General features: G+C 37.5%; 1 protein-coding gene and 1 long non-coding RNA gene across 2 annotated transcripts in view; one reads left to right on the top strand and one right to left on the bottom strand.

The window, feature by feature from the left end:
- Positions 1-23,230, bottom strand: part of LOC128561215 (uncharacterized) — a 183,486-nt gene that overhangs the window by 116,968 nt on the left and 43,288 nt on the right. The window lies entirely within an intron of this gene.
- Positions 833-21,256, top strand: LOC128560931 (alcohol dehydrogenase E chain). The gene is made up of 9 exons (XM_053554619.1): positions 833-983; positions 2,871-2,972; positions 3,962-4,100; positions 12,964-13,051; positions 13,146-13,365; positions 15,175-15,435; positions 17,314-17,449; positions 18,056-18,194; positions 20,923-21,256. Exons 1-9 carry the CDS (start codon positions 966-968, stop codon positions 20,945-20,947), a joined length of 1,128 nt encoding a protein of 375 aa, XP_053410594.1. The 5' UTR covers positions 833-965; the 3' UTR covers positions 20,948-21,256.

Below are 23,230 nucleotides of genomic sequence, written 5' to 3'. Positions count from 1 at the left end.
TGCAGACTTGATTGCCTGTGTGTATTTTCCCCTATGAACTTCATTTTAAGAATAAGAATTGTAGCTATTATTTATCAAGGATTCTCCTACCTGCCGAGTTCCATGATAAGTGTTTTTCATGGGTCATTTCATTTATTCACCAAACAGTCCCTTAAACAGGTACTATTGTTCATCTTCATTTTACACATAATAAAGCCAAGGCAAAGAACAAGTAAGTCCAAGTTCATACAGCTAGTGAGAAATGGGGTTTGTCTGATCCCAAAGGCTATGCCATGACCACTGTCCCATACTGCCTCTTGGCCTGGGCAGAAATTATCTCTTACTCATCCCTGCCACCACGCTGCACCCAGCTTAGAGCCTGGCACAGGGAGGTGCTCAATCACCACTGAGTGGAGCTGCATGGAGCAGAAATGCTGGGGATGGTGACACCTTGGCTGGGACTGGTTGGGTGCCTGTTGCTCTGCTGTGAAGAGGAGAGTGCTGGACCAGGCACGTTCCTCCAGCTCCTGGCTCTCTCCAGCCTACCTCACGTGTCCTGCTTCCTCAGTCCTGTTCCTTCCTAACTACAGCCTGTGAATTCAAAGTTGGAGCTTAGTTCAGACAAAGGGAAAGCAGAACTCTGAATGACCAATGTGGGATTGAGAGAGGAGAAACATAGAGCTTGTGGGGGGAGGGTGATTAAAATCCATGTGTAGGGAAATATTTAACCTAATAAAAACAAAACGTTATCTTAAAAAATCCATCACAAAGTCAAGGTTTATGACTGGAAGTTCAGTGCCCTTTTCTTTCTGACTTGACTTAGTCTAAGGAACAACCTAATGGGTGTGGCTTGGAGACACATCCATGTGGAATTGGGTATTACTCAAGCAAACCAAATAGCTGTACAACATATAAATGCACTCAAGCAGGGAAGAAGTCCACAAGAACTCATCAGTCTCTTGGTCTGCATAGAAGACAGAAACAACATGAGCACTGCAGGAAAAGTAAGCCAAGGACAGGACTGTTAAAAATGTATTCTTGTTAAGATAATAAATAAGAGAATATAGTATGGGATGACTAATTTACAATTTATATCTAACTTAAAATGATACACTGAATACAATATGAAATATATGCTATGCTAGAATTCATAATGTCTACTGAACTACAATGGAGATAAGCTATTCTTAAATAACTTTAATAAGAATGTATAGAATCTGTATCTCTTCAAGTCTTTATTTACTACATTAAACAAATGTGCAGTAAAGCAATAGTTTATTCCATGTTAATCATAACAAATTTGTAATACTGAAGTCAGAAAAGTCAATTATCAGGAAGGTATCTTTATTCAGAGAAATGTAAATTGTAAAAATTGTGATCTGTATCTTAAGAAACCATAATTTGAATGTGTTATTCTTTGTAATCATGTTCTTTTTATGAACACCAGAAAGTTAATTCTGACAAAATTTTTGAGAATTTGATCCAGAAGACTGAAACATCCTTTTAACCTTACTATAAAATCTCTTACAAAATGCATATAGCATTAGAATATCAAGATTAAGCAAGACAACATCAACATGCAAATTCTGATTAGAAGGCATCTGTTAGGGCACGATTAAGGTGATCATACCTATAGCACAGTTAATTCCCCATACAAAAGTCAGGAGCATTCATTGTACAGAAAAGTAACATGAATGCAATTTGAATCATTTACTAGCACTACGAACACACAGGTTCTAAGTCTTCCATAAATTTATGCTATTTGTTCAATGTGTTGACAGGTGCAGAGAAACGCATGTGGTCATTCAATATAATCAAGTCCTGTAATTACAAAAGGTTGTGGCAACTCTGTTAGAGCTCTGTTCACTGTACATGTTTTACAACAATGAAGACAGGTTTTATGGCTCATAACCAACCACTGAAAAGATGTGTCCAACTTTTATTTTTAGGAACATCTATGGATAAGCCATGCTAGCTAAATAGTCAAACACACAGTTCTTCAATTTCAAACTACATATGTGTGAGTGTACACACCACTAGCTCTAACTTCTGTAATTTGTGGCCCAAATCTAATCTGGAAGGAGCCTCTGCACACAAATTAGAAAACAAAACTGGCTTCCAAAGCTAAGTTTCAAATGAGTGATGCAAGTAAGTAGCACACAGAAGTGGTAGGAAAAGAAATCAGAGGAGAAAAGGGAAAAGGCAAATAGAGAAGGGGAAGTCATTCTGGGGCAGAGGGCAAGTAAGTAACTGTTATTATAAAGACAGATCCTTTCATCCTAAGCAGAAAATTGAGCAAGGAAGTACAATAGAAACTCTGTAAGTTCACCATACAAGGGACTGAAACAAACTGGTCAACCTATGGAGGTGGACGACGTAAGGAACTAGGCCTGCTGTACTGATTGATACATAATGGGTGTACATGATCAGTCTGTAAAAATTAGGTCAACTTAAAGAGGTGGTCAATGTAGGGAGGTGCTCAACTATGCAGGTTCTACTAGAAGAGAATTTAGGTGAACGGACATTGACTCTGTCAGCAAAATAATAGCGACTTTACCTAACAGTTGTGAGAAAGCAACAAATTTTAGGACAGTGTTAGGAAGCAGTGGGAAAAAATAACTTTGGGACAAAAACAACAGAAGGATGGCCTAAAAGAAAATATTCTCTTTTATCTCAATGTCTTGTTAGAGTTAATTCTGTTTCTGTTTATTCATACTATTGCTTTATACTTTTTTTAAAAAAAGATAATGTTATTCTGCTTGTAAACCACATCTATTCATTTCTGTGGAGCACACATGGCCCTGGATGTTCCATATACAAAGGGAAAAGACACAATCCCTGACTTCAAGAGTGGGGGAAAATTGGTATTGTCATTTTGTTTGATTTTCCAGGTAATAAAATGCAAAGCGGCTGTGCTATGGGAGGCAAACAAACCCTTTTCCATCGAGGAGGTGGAGGTCGCACCCCCTAAGGCCTATGAAGTTCGTGTTAAGGTGAAACATTTTTTCCACTTCTCTTTAGTTTTAGACTGAAAATAAATTCAGAAAATGTTAAAAATAGAAAATAGCAAAAATAAATTAAGAGGTACTTTTTATATGATAATCCAGACAATAGAATTACAATTGTTGTGGAGAGATTGAAACATGAACTGTTAAATGTTTAAAGAGTGACCAAAGAACACGTACAGCATAATTCAGTACTATAAAAAACAATTTGTGTCTCTATATTAAAGAAGTACAATAAATTGTGATATTTGTACACCATGGATTATTATGCAGCCTTAAAAAAAGATGGAGACTTTACCTCTTTTACATTTACATGGTTGAAGCTGGAATATATCCTGCTTAGTACAGTATCTCAAGAATGGAAGAAAAAATATCCAACTTACTCAGTACTATTATGAAACCAATTTACAATCACTCACACTTTCATATGAAGAATAGATCACAACTATGGCCCAAGCTGAGGAAGGAGGAGGGGGGCAGACAGATGGAGGGAGGGTGAATGGTGGGATCACACCTATGGTGCATAATGCAAGGGTACATGTCAGATCTATTAGTATAGAGTATAAATGTCTTTACACAATAACTAAACGAGATGAGGTTTATATTAACCAGTGTGATGTAAACGTTCCTAATTCTATATGAAATCAGCATATTGTACCCCATAAATGCATTAATGTATACAAGATCTATGTGTTTATGATTTAATAAAAAAAATGCATTCTGAATCTATGTAAGACAAATATTTCAGGCTCAATTATTCTAAATTATTCTAAATTGTTTAATTCAGGAAAGGAAGATAAAGAAGGGTATTAGACCGGATAGACTTCCTTTGGTATAAATTGCATCTTTTGTATTTGGGAAGAGTAGGGCTGATTAGCAAAATCCTTAAAAACACAATTTCATAAAATTGGGTATGTTAAATGCATCTGAGGGTCATAATCTTTCCTGAATGTGATCCCTTTCTCTTTACTCTGTAGATGGTGGCCGTAGGAATATGTCGCACAGATGACCATGTGGTTAGTGGCACCATTGTGGTCCCTTTTCCTGTGATTGCAGGCCACGAGTCAGCTGGCATCGTGGAGAGTATTGGAGAAGGGGTGACTACGGTCAAACCAGGTACAAAATTCACACCCAAGGGATATGCCTTGGTTCATGACCCCAAGATCATCCAGCCTGGATGAGGAAACTGAGGTAAAAAGAGATGAAAAATCTTGCTTGAGGTCACAGACCACCTGGGCCTTGAACGGTTTCCTCTTCCTCCCTCCCTGCCTGGCTCAGGCACATGTACATTCAGGCACTCAGACATTCTCCCCTTTAACAAATATTTCTTGAGGAACTACAAGATGCCACACACCAGATGAGAGCCTATGGATATGTGAGATCACAGGAGACGCAGTGCCTGCCAGTGTGGAGTTCCTCACCTAGTCACTCCAGTTTGGTGTTGCTGGGCACTGTCTTCTGCCAGGGCCCAAACAAAAGTAGCGAGGGACAAGAGAAGTGTATGTAAACTGTTCTGTGCTGAGTTCACAACATGGAGGCTGTGTAGCTATGGATGAATCCACGTGATCTTTTCTTAGGTAGAACATGGACCTGTTCACCAATTTCATTTTCCATTATAGCCTCACTTCCAGAGTATGGGATGAATGAAACCAACTAAAGGAAAGGGAAAAAAAGGAACACAGCAGAAGGCATCTGGCCATAAACAATGTCTTTTGTGTTACCATTAGCCATGCATGGTTACAGGGGACTGGTTACTAATTACAATTTATTTTTATCTTTGATATTTATTTTACCCTAATTTCATTGTGTAAAATGAAATTTTATAATAGTATATGTTATTAGAATTATAACGTAAATATTTTTGGAGGTAAAAGTTAACTAAGTAGAAAATTTTCATACCATCATTCCTACATAAAGTTTATCTATAAATGTAATGGGTCAGCCATTTGTCTTGGTCTCGTGGGATAGGTAGAATAAATGATTATAAATAAAAATGATGTCTAATTCTAAAACTTTATTTTAAACAGTAAATTCAAATCTCCACTTTACCAAATACTTAACTAAATTGTGAACAGAAAATATTTGTTTTAATTTTTTGGAGCAGAAAATATTAAAACAAATGGTCTAATTTGAGCTTCTGCTTTAACTACTTCCTGTGGTTAGAAACAACTTAGTAATAAAATGACACCCTTTCTTTTCACCCCTTCTTCTTTCACCCAAGCAGGGAAAAAAGAAATGGAAAAGTTACAAATTATAAACAGAGAAAAATTGCAAGTCAGTTCTTATTCAGACAGAAAGTGTCTAACTCACTGTTGAGGGTTGGAGTTTTCAGAAGAATTTCTTACATTCTTCTTTGGCCTATTTTGGTTAGTTTTCCTAAAAAAATAACTAATATATTGTTAAAAAGCATTCACATCATAATAAAGAAAAGCATTGTCATTTTGAAAAGCCGAGAATTAGCTATTCAAGTTCTCACTTTCTTTTTTGTTTTTTACATATATATTTTTTATTATTAAATCATAGCTGTGTACATTAATGCGATCATGGGGCACAATAAACTGGTTTTATAGACCGTTTGACACATTTTCATCACACTGGTTAACATAGCCTTCCTGGCATTTTCTTAGTTACTGTGTTAAGACATTTATATTCTACATTTACTAAGTTTCACATGTACCCCTGCAAGATGCACCACAGGTGTAATCCCAGCAATCACCCTCCCGCTGCCCATCTTCCCCCCTCCCTCCTTTCCCTCGCCCCCTTCCCCCTATTCTTAGGTTGTAACTGGGTTATAGCTTTCATGTGAAAGCCATAAATTAGTTTCATAGTAGGGCTGAGTACATTGGATACTTTTTCTTCCATTCTTGAGATACTTTACTAAGAAGAATATGTTCCAGCTCCATCCATGCAAACGTGAAAGAGGTAAAGTCTCCATCTTTCTTTAAGGCTGCATAATATTCCATGGTGTACATATACCACAATTTATTAATCCATTTGCAGATCAATGGGCACTTGGGCCTTTTCCATGACTTAGGAATTATGAATTGGGTGCAATAAACATTCTGGTACAAATATCTTTGTTTTAATGTGATTTTTGGTCTTCTGGGTATATGCCTAGTAGAGGAATTACAGGATTGAATGGCAGATCTATTTTTAGATCTCTAAGTGTTCTCCAAACATCTTTCCAAAAGGAATGTATTACTTTGCATTCCCACCAGCAGTGTAGAAGTGTTCCCTTTTCTACACATCCACACCAACATCTCTGGTCTTGGGATTTTGTGATATGGGCTAATGTTACTGGAGTTAGATGATATCTCAAAGTAGTTTTGATTTGCTTTTCTCTGATGATTAAAGATGATGAGCATTTTTTCATATGTCTGTAGGCCGTGCGCCTGTCTTCTTCAGAGAAGTTTCTCTTCAAGTCCCTTGCCCAGCCTGTGATGGGATCACTTGTTCTTTTCTTGCTAATACGTTTGAGTTCTCTGTGGATTCTGGTTATTAAACCTTTGTTGCAGACATAACCTGCAAATATCTTCTCCCATTCTGAGGGCTGTTTGCTTGCTACTTACTGTGTTCTTGGCTGTGCAGAAGCTTTTTAGTTTGATCAGGTCCCAGTAGTGTATTTTTGAAGCTGCTTCAATTGCCCGGGGGGTCCTTTTCATAAAATACTCACCCAGACCAATTTCTTCAAGGGTTTTCCCTGCACTCTCTTCTAGTATTTTTATAGTTTCATGTCTTAAGTTTAAATCCTTAATCCAGTGAGAGTCTATCTTAGTTAATGGTGAAAGGTGTGGGTCCAGTTTCAGTCTTCTACAGGTTGCCAGCCAGTTTACCCAGCACCATTTGTTAAAGAGGGCATCTTTTCCCCACTGAATGTTTTTAATTGACTTGTCAAAGATCAAATAACAGTAAGTAGCTGGGTTCATCTCTTGGTTCTCTATTCTGTTCCAGACATCTACTTCTCTGTTTTTGTGCCGTACCATGCTGTTTTGATCACTATCAATTTATAGTACAGTCTGAGGTCTGGTAGCGTAATTCCTCCTGCTTTGTTTTTATTTCTGAGTAATGTCTTGGCTATTCGAGGTTTTTTCTGATTTCATATAACGAATTATTATTTTTTCAAGGTCTTTAAAGTATGACAGTGGAGCATTAATAGGGATTGCATTAAAATTGTATATTGCTTTGGATAGTATAAACATTTTAACAGTGTTGATTCTTCCCAGCCATGAACATGGTATGTTTTTCCATTTGTTAACATTTTCATCTATTTCTTTCCTTAGAGTTTCATAGTTCTCTTTATAGAGATCTTTCATGTCCTTTGTTAGATAAACTCCCAAATATTTCATCTTCTTTGGCACTACTCTGAATGGAATAGAGTCCTTAACTGTTTTTTCAGCTTGACTATTGTTGGTATATATTAAAGGCTACCAATTTATGAATGTTGATTTTGTAACCTGAGACACTGCTGTATTCCTTGATCACTTCTAATAGTTTGTAGTAGAATCCCTGGTATTTTCCAGGTATATAATAATATCATCTGCGAAGAATGAAAGTTAGATCTCTTTTGACCCTATATGAATACCCTTGATCGCCTCTTCTTCCCTAATTGCGATGGCTAAAACTTCCATTACAATGTTGAGGAGCAGTGGAGACAATGGGCAGCCTTGTCTGGTTTCTGATCTGAGTGGAAATGATTTCAATTTAACTCCATTCAATATGATATTGGCTGTGGGTTTGCTGTAGATGGCCTCTATCAGCTTGAGAAATGTCCCTTCTATACCAATTTTCTTAAGTGTTATGATCTGAAGGGATGCTGGATATTATCAAAAGCTTTTTCTGCATCAACTCAGAGAATCATAATGGTCTTTGTTTTTTGATTTGTTTATGTGCTGAATTATACTTATACATTTACATATATTAAACCAGTCTTGAGACCCTGGGATAAAACTGACTTGGTCATGATGTATAATTTGTTTGATGTGTTGCTGGATTATGTTTGTTAGGATCTTGTTGAATATTTTTGCATCTATATTCATTAGTGATATTGGTCTATAATTTTCTTTTCTTTTTGGGTCTTTTCCTGGTTTGGGGATCAGTGTGAACATGTTGGGTAGTCTTCCTTCTTTTTCTACATTTTGGAACAGGTTGAGTAACATAGGTACTAGTTCCTCTTTACAGGTTTGGTAGAATTCTGATGTGAAGCTATCTGCTCCCAGGCTTTTCTTTTTAGGGAGATTTCGTATGGTTGATGCTATTTCAGAACTTGATATGGGCCTGTTCAACATTTCCATTTGATTCTGGCTAAGTCTTGGAAAGTGACGTGCTTCCAAGTATTGGTCAATTTCCTTCAGATTTTCATATTTCTGAGAGTAAAGTTTCCTCTAATATTCATTAAGGATTTTTTGAATTTCTCAGGAGTCTGTTGTTATTTCGTCTTTGTCGTTTCTGATTGATGAGATTAGAGATTTTACTCTTTTTTTCCTATTTAGGTTAGCCAAAGGTTTATCTATTTTCTTGACATTTTCAAAAAAACAACTTTTTGATTTATTGATCTGTTGTATAATTCTTTTGTTTACAATTTCATTTAATTCAGCTCTAATTTTGGTTATTTCTTTTCTTCTACTGGGTTTGGGGTTGGAATGTTCTTCCTTTTCCAGTTGCTTGAGACATCCCATTAAGTTGTTAACTTCCTCTCTTTCCGTTCTCTTGAGGAAGGCTTACAGTGCTATAAACTTCCTATCATTCAGCATAAGGTTATTTAACTTCCATGTTTTTGTATGAGTATGCAGATTCCTGTTGTTACTGAGTTCATCTTTTATTCCATGGTGGTCCGAGAAGATGCAAGAAATAATTTTTATTCCTTTAAATTTACTGAGGTTAGAATTGTGACCTAACATGTGATCGATTTTGGAGTATGTTCCATGGGCTGATGAGAAGTATGTGTATTCAGTTTGTTGGGATGAAACGTTCTGTAGATGTCTGCTAAATCCAAATGTTGGATGGTTAGGTTTAAATCTAAAATTTCTTTGCTCAGCTTCTTGTTGGAGGATCTATCCAACACTGCCAAAGGAGTATTGAAATCTCCAACTATTATGGGGCTGGAGGAAATCAAGTTGCTCATGTCTGTTAGAGTTTCTCTTATAAATTGAGGTGCATTCTGGTTGGGTGCATAAATATTAATAATTGAAATCTCATCATATTGAGTATTACCCTTAACAAATATGAAGTGACCATTCTTATCCTTCCTTACTTTTGTTGGTTTAAAGCCTATTGTGTCTGCAAATAGAATTGCAACACCTGCTTTTTTCTGATTACCATTTGCCTGAAATATGGACTACTGTCCTTTCACCCTGAGTCTATATTTATCTTTTAAGGTAAGATGTGACTATTGTATGCAGCAAATATATGGCCTGAGTTTTTGTATACAGTCAGCTAACCTGTGCCTCTTTAAAGGACAGTTTAAGCCGTTCACATTAATGGAGAATATTGATAAGTCTGGTAAAATTTTTGGTATTGAGTTTTTCAAAAGTCCAGTGGACATTTTTAATCCTTTCACCACTGTGGAATTTGGAGTTTGATCAAAAGTTTCCAAGTGAATTTACTTTTGTGGTAGAGGATTGGGCTGGTCATTATGGAGGATAGGTCTGAGAATGTCCTGAAGAGCTGGTTTGATTATGGCAAATTTCTTCAACATATGAATGTGATTAAAGTATTTAATTTCTCCATCATAAATGAAACTAAGTTTAGCTGGATACAGGATCCAGGGTTGAAAGCTATTTCACTTTATGAGATTAATAGTCGATGACCACCCTCTTTTGGCTTAAAAAGTTTCATCAGAGAGATCTGCAGTCATTCTAATATTCTCCCCTTTGTAGGTAATGGATTTCTTACATCTGGCTGATTTCAGAATTTTCTCCTTCATATTTACTTTAGTGAAGTTAATTATGATATGCCTGGGGGATGTCTTATTCGAATTGAGTCATTTTGGGGTTCTGAAACTGTCTCCTATCTGAATTTCAGAATCCCTTGGCATGTCTGGAAAATTCTCTTTCATAATTTCATGGAGAAGGGCTCTGTGCATTGTGAGGCTACTTCATCACTTCCAGGGATTCCAATGAGGTGGATATTAGCCTTCTTCGAATTATCCGAGAGCTCTCTGGGAGAATGATCCGTTTTGGTCTCCATTTCTCTTCCTCTTTGAGAGTTTGGGAATGTTCAAAGGCTTGGTCTTCAATGTCAGAAATCCTTTCTTCTGCTTGCTCCACTCTGTTACTAAGGGATTCTACTCTATTTTTCAGATCTTTGAGGGCTGCAAATTCTTCCTTCAGTGTGTCTAAATCTTTGGTGGTTTTGTCTTAAAATTCGTTAATTTCTTGAGACAACTTTTGAATTTCTCCTTGAATTTCTAATTCTGACTTTTGAATTGCTCCTCAAATTTCTAATTCCAAATTTTCCTCCATTCTATTAATCTTGTTTGCAATCCAAATTCTGAATTCGATTTCTGACATCTTGGCCAGCTATTTATGAATGGGATCTTCAGTTACGTCTGCCATATCTTTCCTTGGGGGGGTTGATCTATTCTGGTTATTCATGTTACCAGAGTTTTTTCACTGATTTTGCCCCATAATTATTTTACACCATTTGATCTTTCCCTTGGAGCTTTGTCAAGGACCCGTACAGTGGTATGGCCTGAGAAACTGAGAAACCTGTTTGGTGTGGTGGGGCTAAGTGGTTCTGTCTTGTTTTTAGCTGGTCTCTGTTCAACCCTAGTGAAACAGTTACTCTGGGTTGAAGTCTCAGCTGTGGAGAAATACCAGCAATTAAGTCACCCCACCCCCCACAGGCAACAATTGGAAAAGGAAAATCAAACCTTCCTACAACCACACACCCATGGCACCACTTGAATGGGCCTCAGGAGATTGGCTCAGTTGAAAAGGTCCAAATCAATTGTCTCAGTCAGCACCTGTCTCAGGTGGGAGAATTTAAAAGGTCTCTAGCAACTGGATCGCAGGGGTCTGGTGACAACTCAGATATGATTTGCTCCGGTGTTCCGTGAAGCCAGGAGGACTCACCCTGCAAATATATTAGTCTGGGAAGGTTGATGCCTCCTTCCCCACCTTGCACCTCTGTCACACCCAGTCACTGATAGCCCTGCAGGGGCTTGCACCTGCCTGAATCACAAGGAAATCTATATCTGCTCAGCCAGGCCGGTGCACTCTGCCTCTATCCAGCAGGAGGATTTGAGGCCTGACAACCTCAGGTGCTTGATGGAGGCTTGGGGGTGTTCACTCAGTTCCAGCCCTGCCCCAATTGATGTTACTGACAGAACAGAACAAAACAACTTTGCGGGAATTTGTTTCTGTCCCTGCTAAATTCCCCTGCAAAAGAGAAGCTGTTTTGAGTTCCCAGAGCCTGCACCTCAGGCCCTGTCTTTGCTCTTGCAGGTTTGTATTCAGTTAGCTGTCAGTTCTAGCCTCTTGCCTTCCTTTGTCTATAGGCTGATGATCCCCTGAGGGCCGGGTGTGTCTTTGGCTCTGTAAAGTGGTCCTCTGGGTCAGCCCCTCCCTGGGAATTTCCTGGCTCTGCTTGTGCGTTTTCTAGTCCCTGCACTCCACCCAGGCTGGTACCGCCTCAGGCAAACCTTTTACTCACGGGGCCTACATTTCCATCCCAGATCTGTTCCATGGTAGTTGCCACATGAGAAGATGCACCTCCTCTGGTTCCCCAGGGAGACAGGGGGTGTGGCTTTGGCATATCCACGAGTGAGCCCCATTGCTGCCAAAAATGGCTGCTGCTCTGCACCTCAGGGCACCGCCGCATTGGTGTGGTTCCCTCTCAGCCAACCGTCTTCTCCTCACGCCTGTGTTGCAGAATCAGCACTGACCAGCTGCAGTCTAGGCCCTGTCTACACCCCTCGAGAAATCACCCAAGAATCTGGACTCCTGGGTTACAGGCCTCCAGATCTCAGAGTGAGAGTGGAGGGAAGTGCTGGGAGTTCAGAATTGCAGGTAGAGAATATATACAGTTTTATACAGTTTTATGCCTGGCAGGAGAACACCATGGCACCCTAGTAGGAGAGGTAGATCTAGTTTTTAGAGGGTGTCTCCCGTGGAGTGTGGTGGGAGGACCTTTGAACTCTGCTCATTTGTTTGTGGGGCACTCCAAGCCATTCTCATGGGGAGGGGACTCCCATCCAATTGGTACCTTTTGTTTGTATCCTTGGGGTCGCAGCTCACCTCAGTGGGATTTATGTGTGTTCTTCAATCTTCTCTCTTGGTGCAGCTCTAATCCACCAGGTTACTTGCTAAATTTCTGTCCTTTAACTTTCTGGACAGGAGCCTCTGTGGAAAGCTGGCTTCAGTCAGCCATCTTTCTCCCCACAGTGCTTCTTCTTAATTCAGAATCAGTGGGAGCCCTGTTGTTTTCCTGCCACCAGATGGTCCCATCTTGTGCTTGCAGCCACTACCCTGTGCTAATATCATCACCTCTGTTCCCCCTTAGATCTTCAGGCATTAGATTCTCCCAAGTTCTCACTTTCATTGTAAATCAAATTATAGCAAAATTCCAGATCTCCCAAATTTTGTGGCACTATGGAGGACATTTTCAACTGAAAATTTTTATTGATACTTACAGTGAGAATATTTAGGATTTACTTAGTTATGGATTAAATGAGATAATGTGTGTGAAGCCCTCTAAAGAAATCAGAACATTCAATAAAAGTTAACTAATAATACAGGGAAATAATTTTTAAAATCCATCCTGTTTGTCACATTTACATTTCCTCTTCAGGGATCTTCTGGCACATGTAAACCAAACCAATGACAAGATGGGCCAGCAATGACAAAAGACACAAATGTGATTGGACTTTATTTTTTAGAGACTTTTCAAAGACACACACCTCTAATACATACACATAAAATTGAAAGTCTAGCTCTATAAGTTTCTGGAAATTTAAGATGAAATTATTTTATTCCCCCAGGTGATAAAGTCATCCCACTCTTTACTCCTCAGTGTGGAAAATGCAGAGTTTGTAAACACCCAGAAGGCAACTTCTGCTCGAAAAACGAGTAGGTTTCTCATACTCTTTGCTCAGCCCTTGAGTTTGCACCTTAGTTATGCTTCTGTCTCATGCCCGGTGTGTCTGTGTGTTGCACTGAACAGTCTAGCCAAGCCTCGGGGGACCTTGCAGGATGGCACCACCAGGTTCATGTGCAGGGGGAAGCCTGTCCACCACTTCCTCGGCATCAGCACCTTCTCCCAGTACACTGTGATGGATGAGAACTCTGTGGCCAAAATTGATGCAGCTTCACCACTGGAGAAAGTTTGCCTCATTGGCTGTGGATTTACAACCGGTTATGGGTCTGCGGTCAAAATTGCCAAGGTAGGAATGGCAGGCAACAGGTGATAAGACCAGTTACCCTCGGGTTGTCAGGAACCACAAAGGAAGCCATTTCTCATGAGAATCAGAGATTACTTTTCATAGATGTGAGGTGTTGGATTATGAGCAGAAAAAAGGTCCCAGGAGGAAGTGACACTTTGTCTTATAAAATTCAGCTCTTTATCACAAATAAAAAAGCCATTCCTACTTGGTTAAGAAAAACTAAGATTTCACATTCAATAATTATTCTTCCAGGTTTTTTCCTTTTGTGATTATTAAATTTCAGGGCTGAGAACTCCTGTAGTCCTTTATTCCACAATTAGAGAGCTCCTAGACATACGTTAGGCACAAAGGTTCTGCTTGGTTCTGAGGCAGCAAAGATAAATGAAACGAAGTTTCCCTTTGTAGAACGTCTAGTTAATGGATCCACCACTCCCACTGTTAGAATCTATGATAGATTTCAAAGCATTACCTGATACACCTGTAATCCAAAAGGCGCCTGCTTTCTAGATTCTTCAGAAGAAACTAATAACGCTTCAGTTACACACTTAATCCACTCTTTATGGGAGTTCACTGCTTCATCTCCTCCCCACCATGAACACTCACACACTCACACACTCCTCAGAAGTGGTCAACTTCAGGGAGAAATTGTTTAAAGTCTCTTCTTCCCAACAGGCTGAAAATCTATAAGTACCCTTCGTTTTATGAAACTGAGGTCCAGGAACACAAAGCTCATTGCTGCTTAGCATGAGAGCTGATGCTAGAATATTCACCTCAAATCTCCTGCTTAATCTTAAATCGCACTACATAATTGTTAGTGCTTTTAAATCCCATCACAACCCTCAATTTTTTCTAAATAAGGGAGAAATTGGTATTGTACCACATAGTACAGAGTAACATTTGGTGAATGAATAAGTAAGTGAACAGACACCCTGGAGGGAATGTAACAATGAGATTATTGGGAATAGGAAGAGCCTTTTACCACCATTGAAGGTTGACTATAGAAGACTAGGTTTATTAAATATCCCCTAGCCAATTTAAATAATTTAGAGAACATCTTTTCCAGATTTCTGGGACTTAGTCTCTTGAGTAATTACCTCATCTGTTTTGGCAGGTGGTCTCAGTGAGCCTACCCGTAGAGCAGAAGCTGAGAGTACTCAGTAATAGATTTTATTCATTATTAAAATATAGACAAATTATTTGTTGCATTATCCTGTATTTTGTAATGCAGGGATACACTGGTCTTGACTAGTGAAGGTTATTGAACTAAAGATTTAATCATTGAGGTTATTGAACTAAGGATTTAATCATTGAGGATTGAATTAGATAATTTTTGAGTCTCCTTAAAAAGCATTTTCCACCTATTTCATTTTCCACAAATTGTGTGAAGCTGGAGATCAATGGATTCCAGCTATGGGATTCTCTTCAAGATTACAGTCACTAACACATAAAAGTCAAAGATCATCCGGTCTGGGTTTCCCAACCTGGGCTGCCCATTGGAGTTACCTGGGGACCGGGCCCCACCTACAGAGATGTTGATTTAATTGGCAATGGTTGTGGCTTTAGCAGTAAGAAATTTTTTTTATGTTCCTCAAAAATGACTCTAATATGCAGCAAAGTTTGAGAACCCCTAAGTAGTTCAACCCCCTCCATTTAAACATGAGATAACTAAAGCCAAAAGAGCTCTTGACAGCAGATTGACATGCAAGTCTGAGTAGCTCTTGGTAACGGACAAGGCATGGCACTTAATAAAGCTGAGGCATGATCTAACAATCATTACTTAATCTATTTTTGCCTTTTCTGAAAACACAGGTCACCCAGGGCTCCACCTGTGCTGTGTTTGGCCTGGGAGGAGTTGGCCTATCTGTTATCATAGGCTGTAAAGCAGCTGGAGCATCCAGGATCATTGCCGTGGATGTCAATAAAGATAAATTTGCAAAGGCCAAGGAGGTAGGAGCCACTGAATGCATCAACCCACGAGACTACAAGAAGCCCATCCAGGAGGTGATAGCGGAAATGACTGATGGAGGAGTGGATTTTTCGTTTGAGGTCGTTGGTCGGCTTGACACCACGGTATGTACAGCTTGTGCCTTGAGATTTCTGTGTCTGCAAACTGGAGTATGGTTTTAGGCATCAGAACACAAATATTGTATACAAAGAATGTTTTAAAAATAATGAATGGCAACTTTCCATCTCCTGTTTGTTACTTAGCTCTTTTAAATTATTACTGAGAAATCTTTCATCCCATAAGCTAAGCAAGCCTGTCTCAAGTAGTATATCCTCTTTGAAAAGAAAAAGGGTTTGTTTTTAATTCAACCATTACAGATTTACTTTATTAATTTTAGAAAAAATTCAAACTCAAGTAAATATAACAAATATACATTTTGTTCTCAATTGATAAGTTTTATTCCCCACCCCCCTTACTTTCTTAACAAAAATGGCTCAACAATTGTTTATATTGTTTAGTGTATTCCAATTTGTTTTACATATCATACTTTGGCCAAAAGGGAATTTGCAATTTTAGATCAATTATTATTTTATTAACTAAAAATATGCCCCAAGGAAAGTAACTGCTTTAATGCATCACTGTATTTTACCACAGAGAAAGCTCAGCACTGGTCACATAGCTAGTACCCAGTATGTGCTGGACTGAGTATCTTAAGTCAACAGACTTTAACATCCCCCAAATTTAAGAGATAAATATTTCAATTTATTGTGTATAGATTACATGATATAATGCATGTAAGATAACTCGAGCACTGGTACATGTCATGTGGTAAGCTCTCAAGAAATGTCAGCAGGCATTATCAAAATGAATACTATCCCCAGTCTTGTAGTGCTTACATCATCTTTGAAATATGCATCTCATTACTTTCAAATAATTACAAATATCACCAAATGAATGGGAAACACACCTCCAGCTGTATTTTCCCTACACTGAGTTCTCTAGAATCGTACTGAAAAAGTCTGCATAGACCAACAAATCCCCATGTTTAGATTGTCCAGTAAGTCCAGGCATTGTGGTAAAGGGGAGCAGTACCCTGAAAGTAAAGCCCTTTGCAACCTTGACCTGGGACAATATGCTATTCACACATGAAGTTTCAAGAGGATCCAACTTTTTTCAAAGTTGTAGTTTTTGTCCTTATGCTCTTTATTTTTTCCCTCTATTTTCTCACGTGGACCTGGATTGTAACCTTTTTTTGAAGATACCAGTGCCTAATAATCACATGTACTAAGGTTTAGCTGGTCTTCCAAACATCATAATCCAAAATCAAAGGACTAACCATGATATGCCTTGGGGAATCTTAAACCATTTTCTTACTACAGAACATGTTCAAAAGCCAACTAGAGGGGGAAACCTTTCTGGACTGTCTTTTGAGGTTCCCCAATAATAGATGTAATTTAAAGTCAAACCAATGTACATTTGAGGGAAGTAAAAAACAATGCTTAAAACATATCCATTTTAAAAATAGATACTAGAATAGGAATTCATCTAAAAGGGAAACCAGCAAGCGAATAAGACACAGATTTTGATGATGTACTAATTATATCACCATCAAACCATATTATTCAAAGTACTGGGTTCAAATCATCTACTTAATAAATCAATGTAAAATGAATTAATCAACTCATAGATTGCCTCAGAACCAGGTGATAATGAAACAGTACCCTCAGAGGAGGAGACCTTTATATATATTTGTAATAGTGTTTGCCTCTTTGTTCTTGATAAGGAAGCATTAAATATAAATACATTCATTCAGATAATATTTTCTAGGTGTTTCCTAATCCACAGCACTATTCTAGGCATAAAGGGGAATGAGGAAGTGAAGGACATCATCTCTTCCCTGAACCCTTTCGCAATCCAGCTAAATCAATACGACATGACCCTGTGCATTAGCAGCAGACACTGAAAGACTACTTTAAAGGTGCTCAGTATTTATTTTATTCCAGATGGCTGCCCTGTCATGTTGTCATGAGGCATATGGCACATGTGTCAATGTCGGGATACCTCCTGATTCTCAAAACCTCTCCATGAACCCTCTAATGCTATTGAAGGGACGCACCTGGAAAGGAGGTGTTTATGGTGGTACGTAATAACGCTTGGGGGGTCAAATTTTCATTCACATCAGATTATCTCCCCTTTTACAAGTGACCAGGCCAGTTTTAAAAAGCAACAAGGTCAAAATTAATCAAAACTCCTATTATATCTGTAGGCTCCAAATCAACTATGTGGAACTAAGGAAGACAGAAGGTCCCAAGGCAGACATTTCTGGTATCCTCATAAACTAATAGGACCTCTTCTTATACAAATAACCACATAAGGCACCAAAATTTCTAGTAAGATGTAGGAAGCCTGTAGAACATAGGAATCTATAATTCATGTCTCCACTCATTGTCCAAATTTAGATATTGCTAAATTTGCTCCTTAACTTTGAGCATAATCACCTGCACTATAATTTCTCTCTGAGACAGCTAATAACTAAGGGCCCTTGTTTACTTGGGAAGATTTTTTTTTAAGTTAAAGCACTACCAAACGTATCAAACACTCTATAGTTTTTGAGCTCACACTATATTACAGTGTGAGGAATGCACCACCTTTATAAGCTTTCATTTTAATTTTATTTGGAAAGTCTTATCTCCAATTTTCCTATTTAATCCCTGGCTGAATCTAATAATGTTGTCTTCTTTTCAGGCTATAAGAGTAAGGAGTCTATCCCCAAACTTGTGGTTGAATATATGTCTAAGAAGTTTTCATTCGATACATTAATAACCAATGTTCTACCTTTTGAAAAAATAAATGAAGGATTTGACCTGCTTCGCTCTGGAAAGAGGTAGATTTTAAGTTGTTTTGTTCTGTTTATGATAAGGGCTTGGCTGGCCAAGAATGAAAAAGTAGAAAGAAGAAAAAAATTAGAATGCCTTGATTTTCCTTTATCAATTCAGTCTTCGTTTGTGGAACATCTAAGATTATATTGTGGGAGGCTAACAACGTTGTTTTGCATTTCCTATTCTGTTGAAGCCAAATTATGTTGGTTTCCTATTCAGTTGAAGCCAAATCTGAATGATGAGAGCCACTCAGCCTACTTTACAAGAGAACACTCATCTTTGTCACAACAAGAATTAGGTCACACAATCATAAATTATAACATGGAGTCATGGAAGCCTCTGCCTGGACACCTAAGTAAGGCTGACGTTTAGTGGCTGTGAATTTAAATTATATTCAGGACATCTATCCAACACTTTCATCATTGGAGAAGGTAGAACTACACTGAGATTTTTTTCTATTCAGATGTTACTTGTTTTACTTTTTTTGTTTTTGCAGCTTACAAAGAATTTTTATTTTGCAAATAAATGTTTCCATAAAGGGGAAGGGTAGAAAATGCCATTTTAAATTTGTCTTACTTTTTCCTAAAGATTCAAAAAGTAGCTAATTCTATATTTCCTGCTTCTAACATTTAACAAGACCACTGAGTTAGAGGAATTTTGTCACCAGCATTTATACAAAGCGCAACTCGTAATAGGCAGTTATATCCAGCCCCTGCATAATCCATGCTTTTTCTGCTACCCTACACTTTCTCTAATGAGATTTTCAACCAAACAGTATTTCCCAGGCATTCCTATAAAATATTAGACTCGATACTTCATCAGACAAATATTCTTGAGTAAGGAAAGAAACAAGCATCTCCAGAGCACCAGCTGTTCTACTGATTTTCTTATTTGTATTATGTGATTCCTAAACTATCAACATGCCAGTTCCAACTTGGAGAAAACAGATGTGGAGAGAACAGGTCCAGGCCAAAACCATGCAGAGAGTAGGCAGGGAAACTAGATGTCAAAGATCTGATTGTTAGCAAACCAGTTCACTTTCTATTAAACCGTGTTAACACTTGAGAGTACACTATGGTTTAGTATGTACATACATATATATGCAATGCAATAGTCATCAAATGGTAATTATCATCATCATCATCAATTTGGAAAGATGATGGCAAATATAGAAATGACTACACCGAGAGAGCAGTGTTGAACGACAAAAGAGTTCACTAAGGGCACCTATATTCACATTATGAGAATATCATACAATTTAATATAAAATTATAATATAACGAATCCACCAATAAGCAAAGATTAAAAAATTATAATGCTTAATACTGGTAAGGGTAAGGTCGCATGAATACCTACATACACTGCTCGTAGGAATATTAACTGTTACATCTTTTCAGGAAAGCAATGTGGTAATTTGTATCAGAAACCTTGAAAAATCTTAGATTCTTTTCCCAGAAATTTCATTTCTAGAAAACTATTCTACAATAATAATCAAATATTCAAACATACATATCTATTTAAGAATATTTACCTGTTGTCTATAGTATAAAAATGTATAAACATCCTATAAGTCCACCATTAAAAGAATTATTAAATAAAACCCAATTGTGTATTAGAAATCAATGAAGCCATTAGAAAGAAATAATTTCATTACATTGGGAGATTTGCATGATGTAATCTAGCATTCATAAAATAGAGTACAAATTGAGTATACAATATGATTCCAAATTTTCAACAAGAACAGTAAAACATGTACACACGTCTAGAAAAAAGTTGATTAAAATTCAAGAATTTTATGGCTATTTCTAGGTTGTGAGATTATAGATTTTCACTTTTTTCTGTATAATCTCCTGTATTTTCTAAATTATCTACATATGTGGTATTATATGTGTATATACACATATATGTCAAAAAATTAAAAAACACAAAGATCATCTTTTTCTAGCATTTATCCATCAGAGTATGGTTTTTAGATATGGTTTAATGTGTATGCCAAGTGTAAATATTATATTTCTAATCTTACAAGAATGAAATCTGTTAGAATTCATTCAAATTAGCTTTATTATCTCCTTTTAAGAATTCTTAAACATCTCTGTATCAAATCTCTATTAAATTTTCAATATGGTCTCCACTTTATTCAGTTCTAAGTTCCTTCAGGTTAGTGACCTGTGATTTATACAATTTTACATTCATGCAATTTTGAATCCCAACATGACATGTTCGATGTATGACCCAGAGCAAATTACAGATCTCTCTAAGTGTCAGTATTTATTATCTCTAAAACAAAATAAAACATGAAAGGCCACCTCATAATATTGTTGTTTAGGATGAAATTTAAATGAGATAATGCATGAAAAGTATCTACAAAGCATTTGACAAATAGGAAGAACTTAGTACACTGTGTTACCCATTGTTGCTTTACATTCCTTCATTTCTCAGGAACAAGGGCACAAAGAAGTGATTTTTTTGAGGATGCTAATGTAGAATTGAAGTCTAAATAGCAGTCATATTGAGGATGTTATAAACAAGTGTAAGATTGGAAAAAACACAAGAGAGAACAACAAAAAAGATGAACTGTCTTTTTATTTGATTTTATCCAAGTGCTTAGGGATGGGAATGGAGTGGCTGGGAACACAGATTTTCACTGAGACACCTTAGGTGCTCCTGGACTCTCACCCATAAGAGTGTGAACTGTCTCAGTATTCACACAATGTCTTTTCTTTCTCATCACAGCATCCGTACCGTCCTGACCTTTTAAGACCAGACAGATGCCTTCCCTGCCAGCATCGTCCTCCTGCATCCCACACCCTCTACAGCACAGACTGGGCAATGTCATTGATTCTGTTCTGCAGAGAGGTTATCAGTCAATTACACCTGAGCGCTTTCCACAAGGAACAGAAATTGATATGAGATTAATTTTCAAATGAATGCTTAAAATCCCAAGTGAGATCTAGATAAGATGCTGAATATCACCTGGGGAATTGAGATCAGTAAACTTTCCTTCTTAATCATTCTACTTTATGTCACCTTTCCCATTAAGGAAATAAACTTCTTGTGCCTTCTTGCATGTCTGTGTATGTTTTTAACCCAGTCATTAGTATCCAGTGCAGGGGACTCTCTATTTATATTTCCACTATATGGATTTTCTATTTTTATAAAATGTATCAGAATTCCAGGGTAAAAACTATAGTATGTTGAACAATAGATTCATATTTAAAAGTAGAGAAGATGTGGACCTTCTAAATCCAGGGAATTTCTTAGTAACTCAAAGAAAGTGTCACACATTTTCATACAGTTAATGGAAGTGTCCCTATTATTTCTATGCTATTTATTTACAGTGAATATAGAATTGGTCCTTTAAATAAACCAATTTTTATGGTTCTTATGATAAATGTGAGATACTAGTTGTGAAAATTGAACTATTAAACTGTGTTCAAAAAATCTGCAATTTTTACCTGAAAGTGCTTCATTGTCTAAATAGTGTAAATGATTACAACTGACTGCAAATGAGGCATAAAGTAATTAATAATCATATAGTGGCTTAAAGTGTGGTGATGGTTTGGCAGCAGCAATGAACATAGCATTTAAATTGGGAAACTAACAAATGGTACAAACACATAAGGCTGTATATTTTCTAACTAGGTATATATACCTATACAGATGTACAATTTTGCCAAAATTAATTTCAACCTAGAACTTTTCTATTAATTACCATGCCTTAAATATAATCTCTGATCTAGAATTATATTGATATTTTGAAAATGGAAAGGCCTAGGGTACCCAGTTGTTAATGCTTTCTCCCACTCATAGAAAGAACTGCATTTGAGCTTTATTTTTAATGTGTAATGAAAAGTTTATTCCTATTTAAAGGAATTACAGGTATCTGCAAAAGTGCTACTTGTTTCTGTGTCCACAATCTGTTTCATATTATGGAAAGGACTGTATACTTAGAGTGAAATAATCTATCTTTACTATGTGACTCTCAATAAGTTATTCAACCTCTCTGTTTGCTCATCCTTAGTTTTGAAAAAATTAAGCTACTCACCCATTTGCTTATCAAGATTGAATGGGATGATATTAGTTAAAGACCTTTGACAACTATAAAGTGCCACATAAATGCAGGAAACATTTATTTGCTTTGTCAGAGATGCTGAAGGAGACACACAGCTTTCCTAATGTCCCTGATATAACATTGTGACACACTACCTGTTGCAGCGTGAGCTGTGATTTTCATATTGGTGCTGTCAATGTGAGACCCAGACAAAAAGAAGTGGTTCTAATATCCATTTTACAACAGAAGTAATAAAATCCTACCCGTGGCACAGAGCCCTGCATCCAGCTCCCACCTTCCTTCCACATAGGTCAGGGGAACAGGTGCAGAGAGGTGGTTAGGTGGGCACTGTCAGTGTTCTCTCAGAGTGGGTAGGTGTGGGTGGGGGAGCTTTCTGCACCCATCACTGGTTCTTAGTTACATTGACATTGGTAGGGAAGTAGGCAGTTTGAAATCTAAACAGCAAAATGGAACCACAGAGTGGCTGGTATCCCAGTGGGCCATTAATAATGTATATGTTCAGGGTAGACTCTAGTAACTTTTGACTCTAGCATCAAGAACTTCTATGTTGACTAGTCTCCACACACACACCCCAAAATGTACATAACTTGCACTCACTTTTCACTAATAGCAAAAAGCTTAGTCAGAGTAAGGGAAATCTTCCATGTTTAAAGTTTAATAATGTTATGTTGATGATTCAATTAACTCTGATACACTGACTTAGCACCTCCAGAATTAGAATATAACAAAAAGAAGTAATAAAGATAAACTTTCACCCTTTGCTACTTTGCAAATCACACAAGCTGCTCTAGGATTAGAAAGAAAGTGATTTTGATGGAATTATCAGAGAGGTACTCAGAAGTTGAAGTAGAGTGAACAAAGCTGACTAGACACGGGGGAGAAATGATCTGCTTTTGATAACCAGTGTGTATTGGATAATTATGTGGACTCTTTGACTATTCAATTCTGTTACCCAACAATTATTGTACA

The sequence above is a fragment of the Nycticebus coucang genome, chromosome 1 (assembly GCF_027406575.1).
Source record: "Nycticebus coucang isolate mNycCou1 chromosome 1, mNycCou1.pri, whole genome shotgun sequence".
NCBI lineage: Eukaryota > Metazoa > Chordata > Mammalia > Primates > Lorisidae > Nycticebus > Nycticebus coucang.
Note: the sequence above shows the minus strand (reverse complement) of the source record. Positions and strands in the feature narration are given on the sequence as shown.

Bases quoted from the DNA above. Each gene is read 5' to 3' on its own strand.
- LOC128560931 (XM_053554619.1), top strand. The intron at 13,052-13,145 runs GTAGGTTTCTCA...TGCACTGAACAG, and splicing joins AACTTCTGCTCGAAAAACGA to TCTAGCCAAGCCTCGGGGGA. The intron at 15,436-17,313 runs GTATGTACAGCT...ATTTTATTCCAG, and splicing joins TTGGTCGGCTTGACACCACG to ATGGCTGCCCTGTCATGTTG.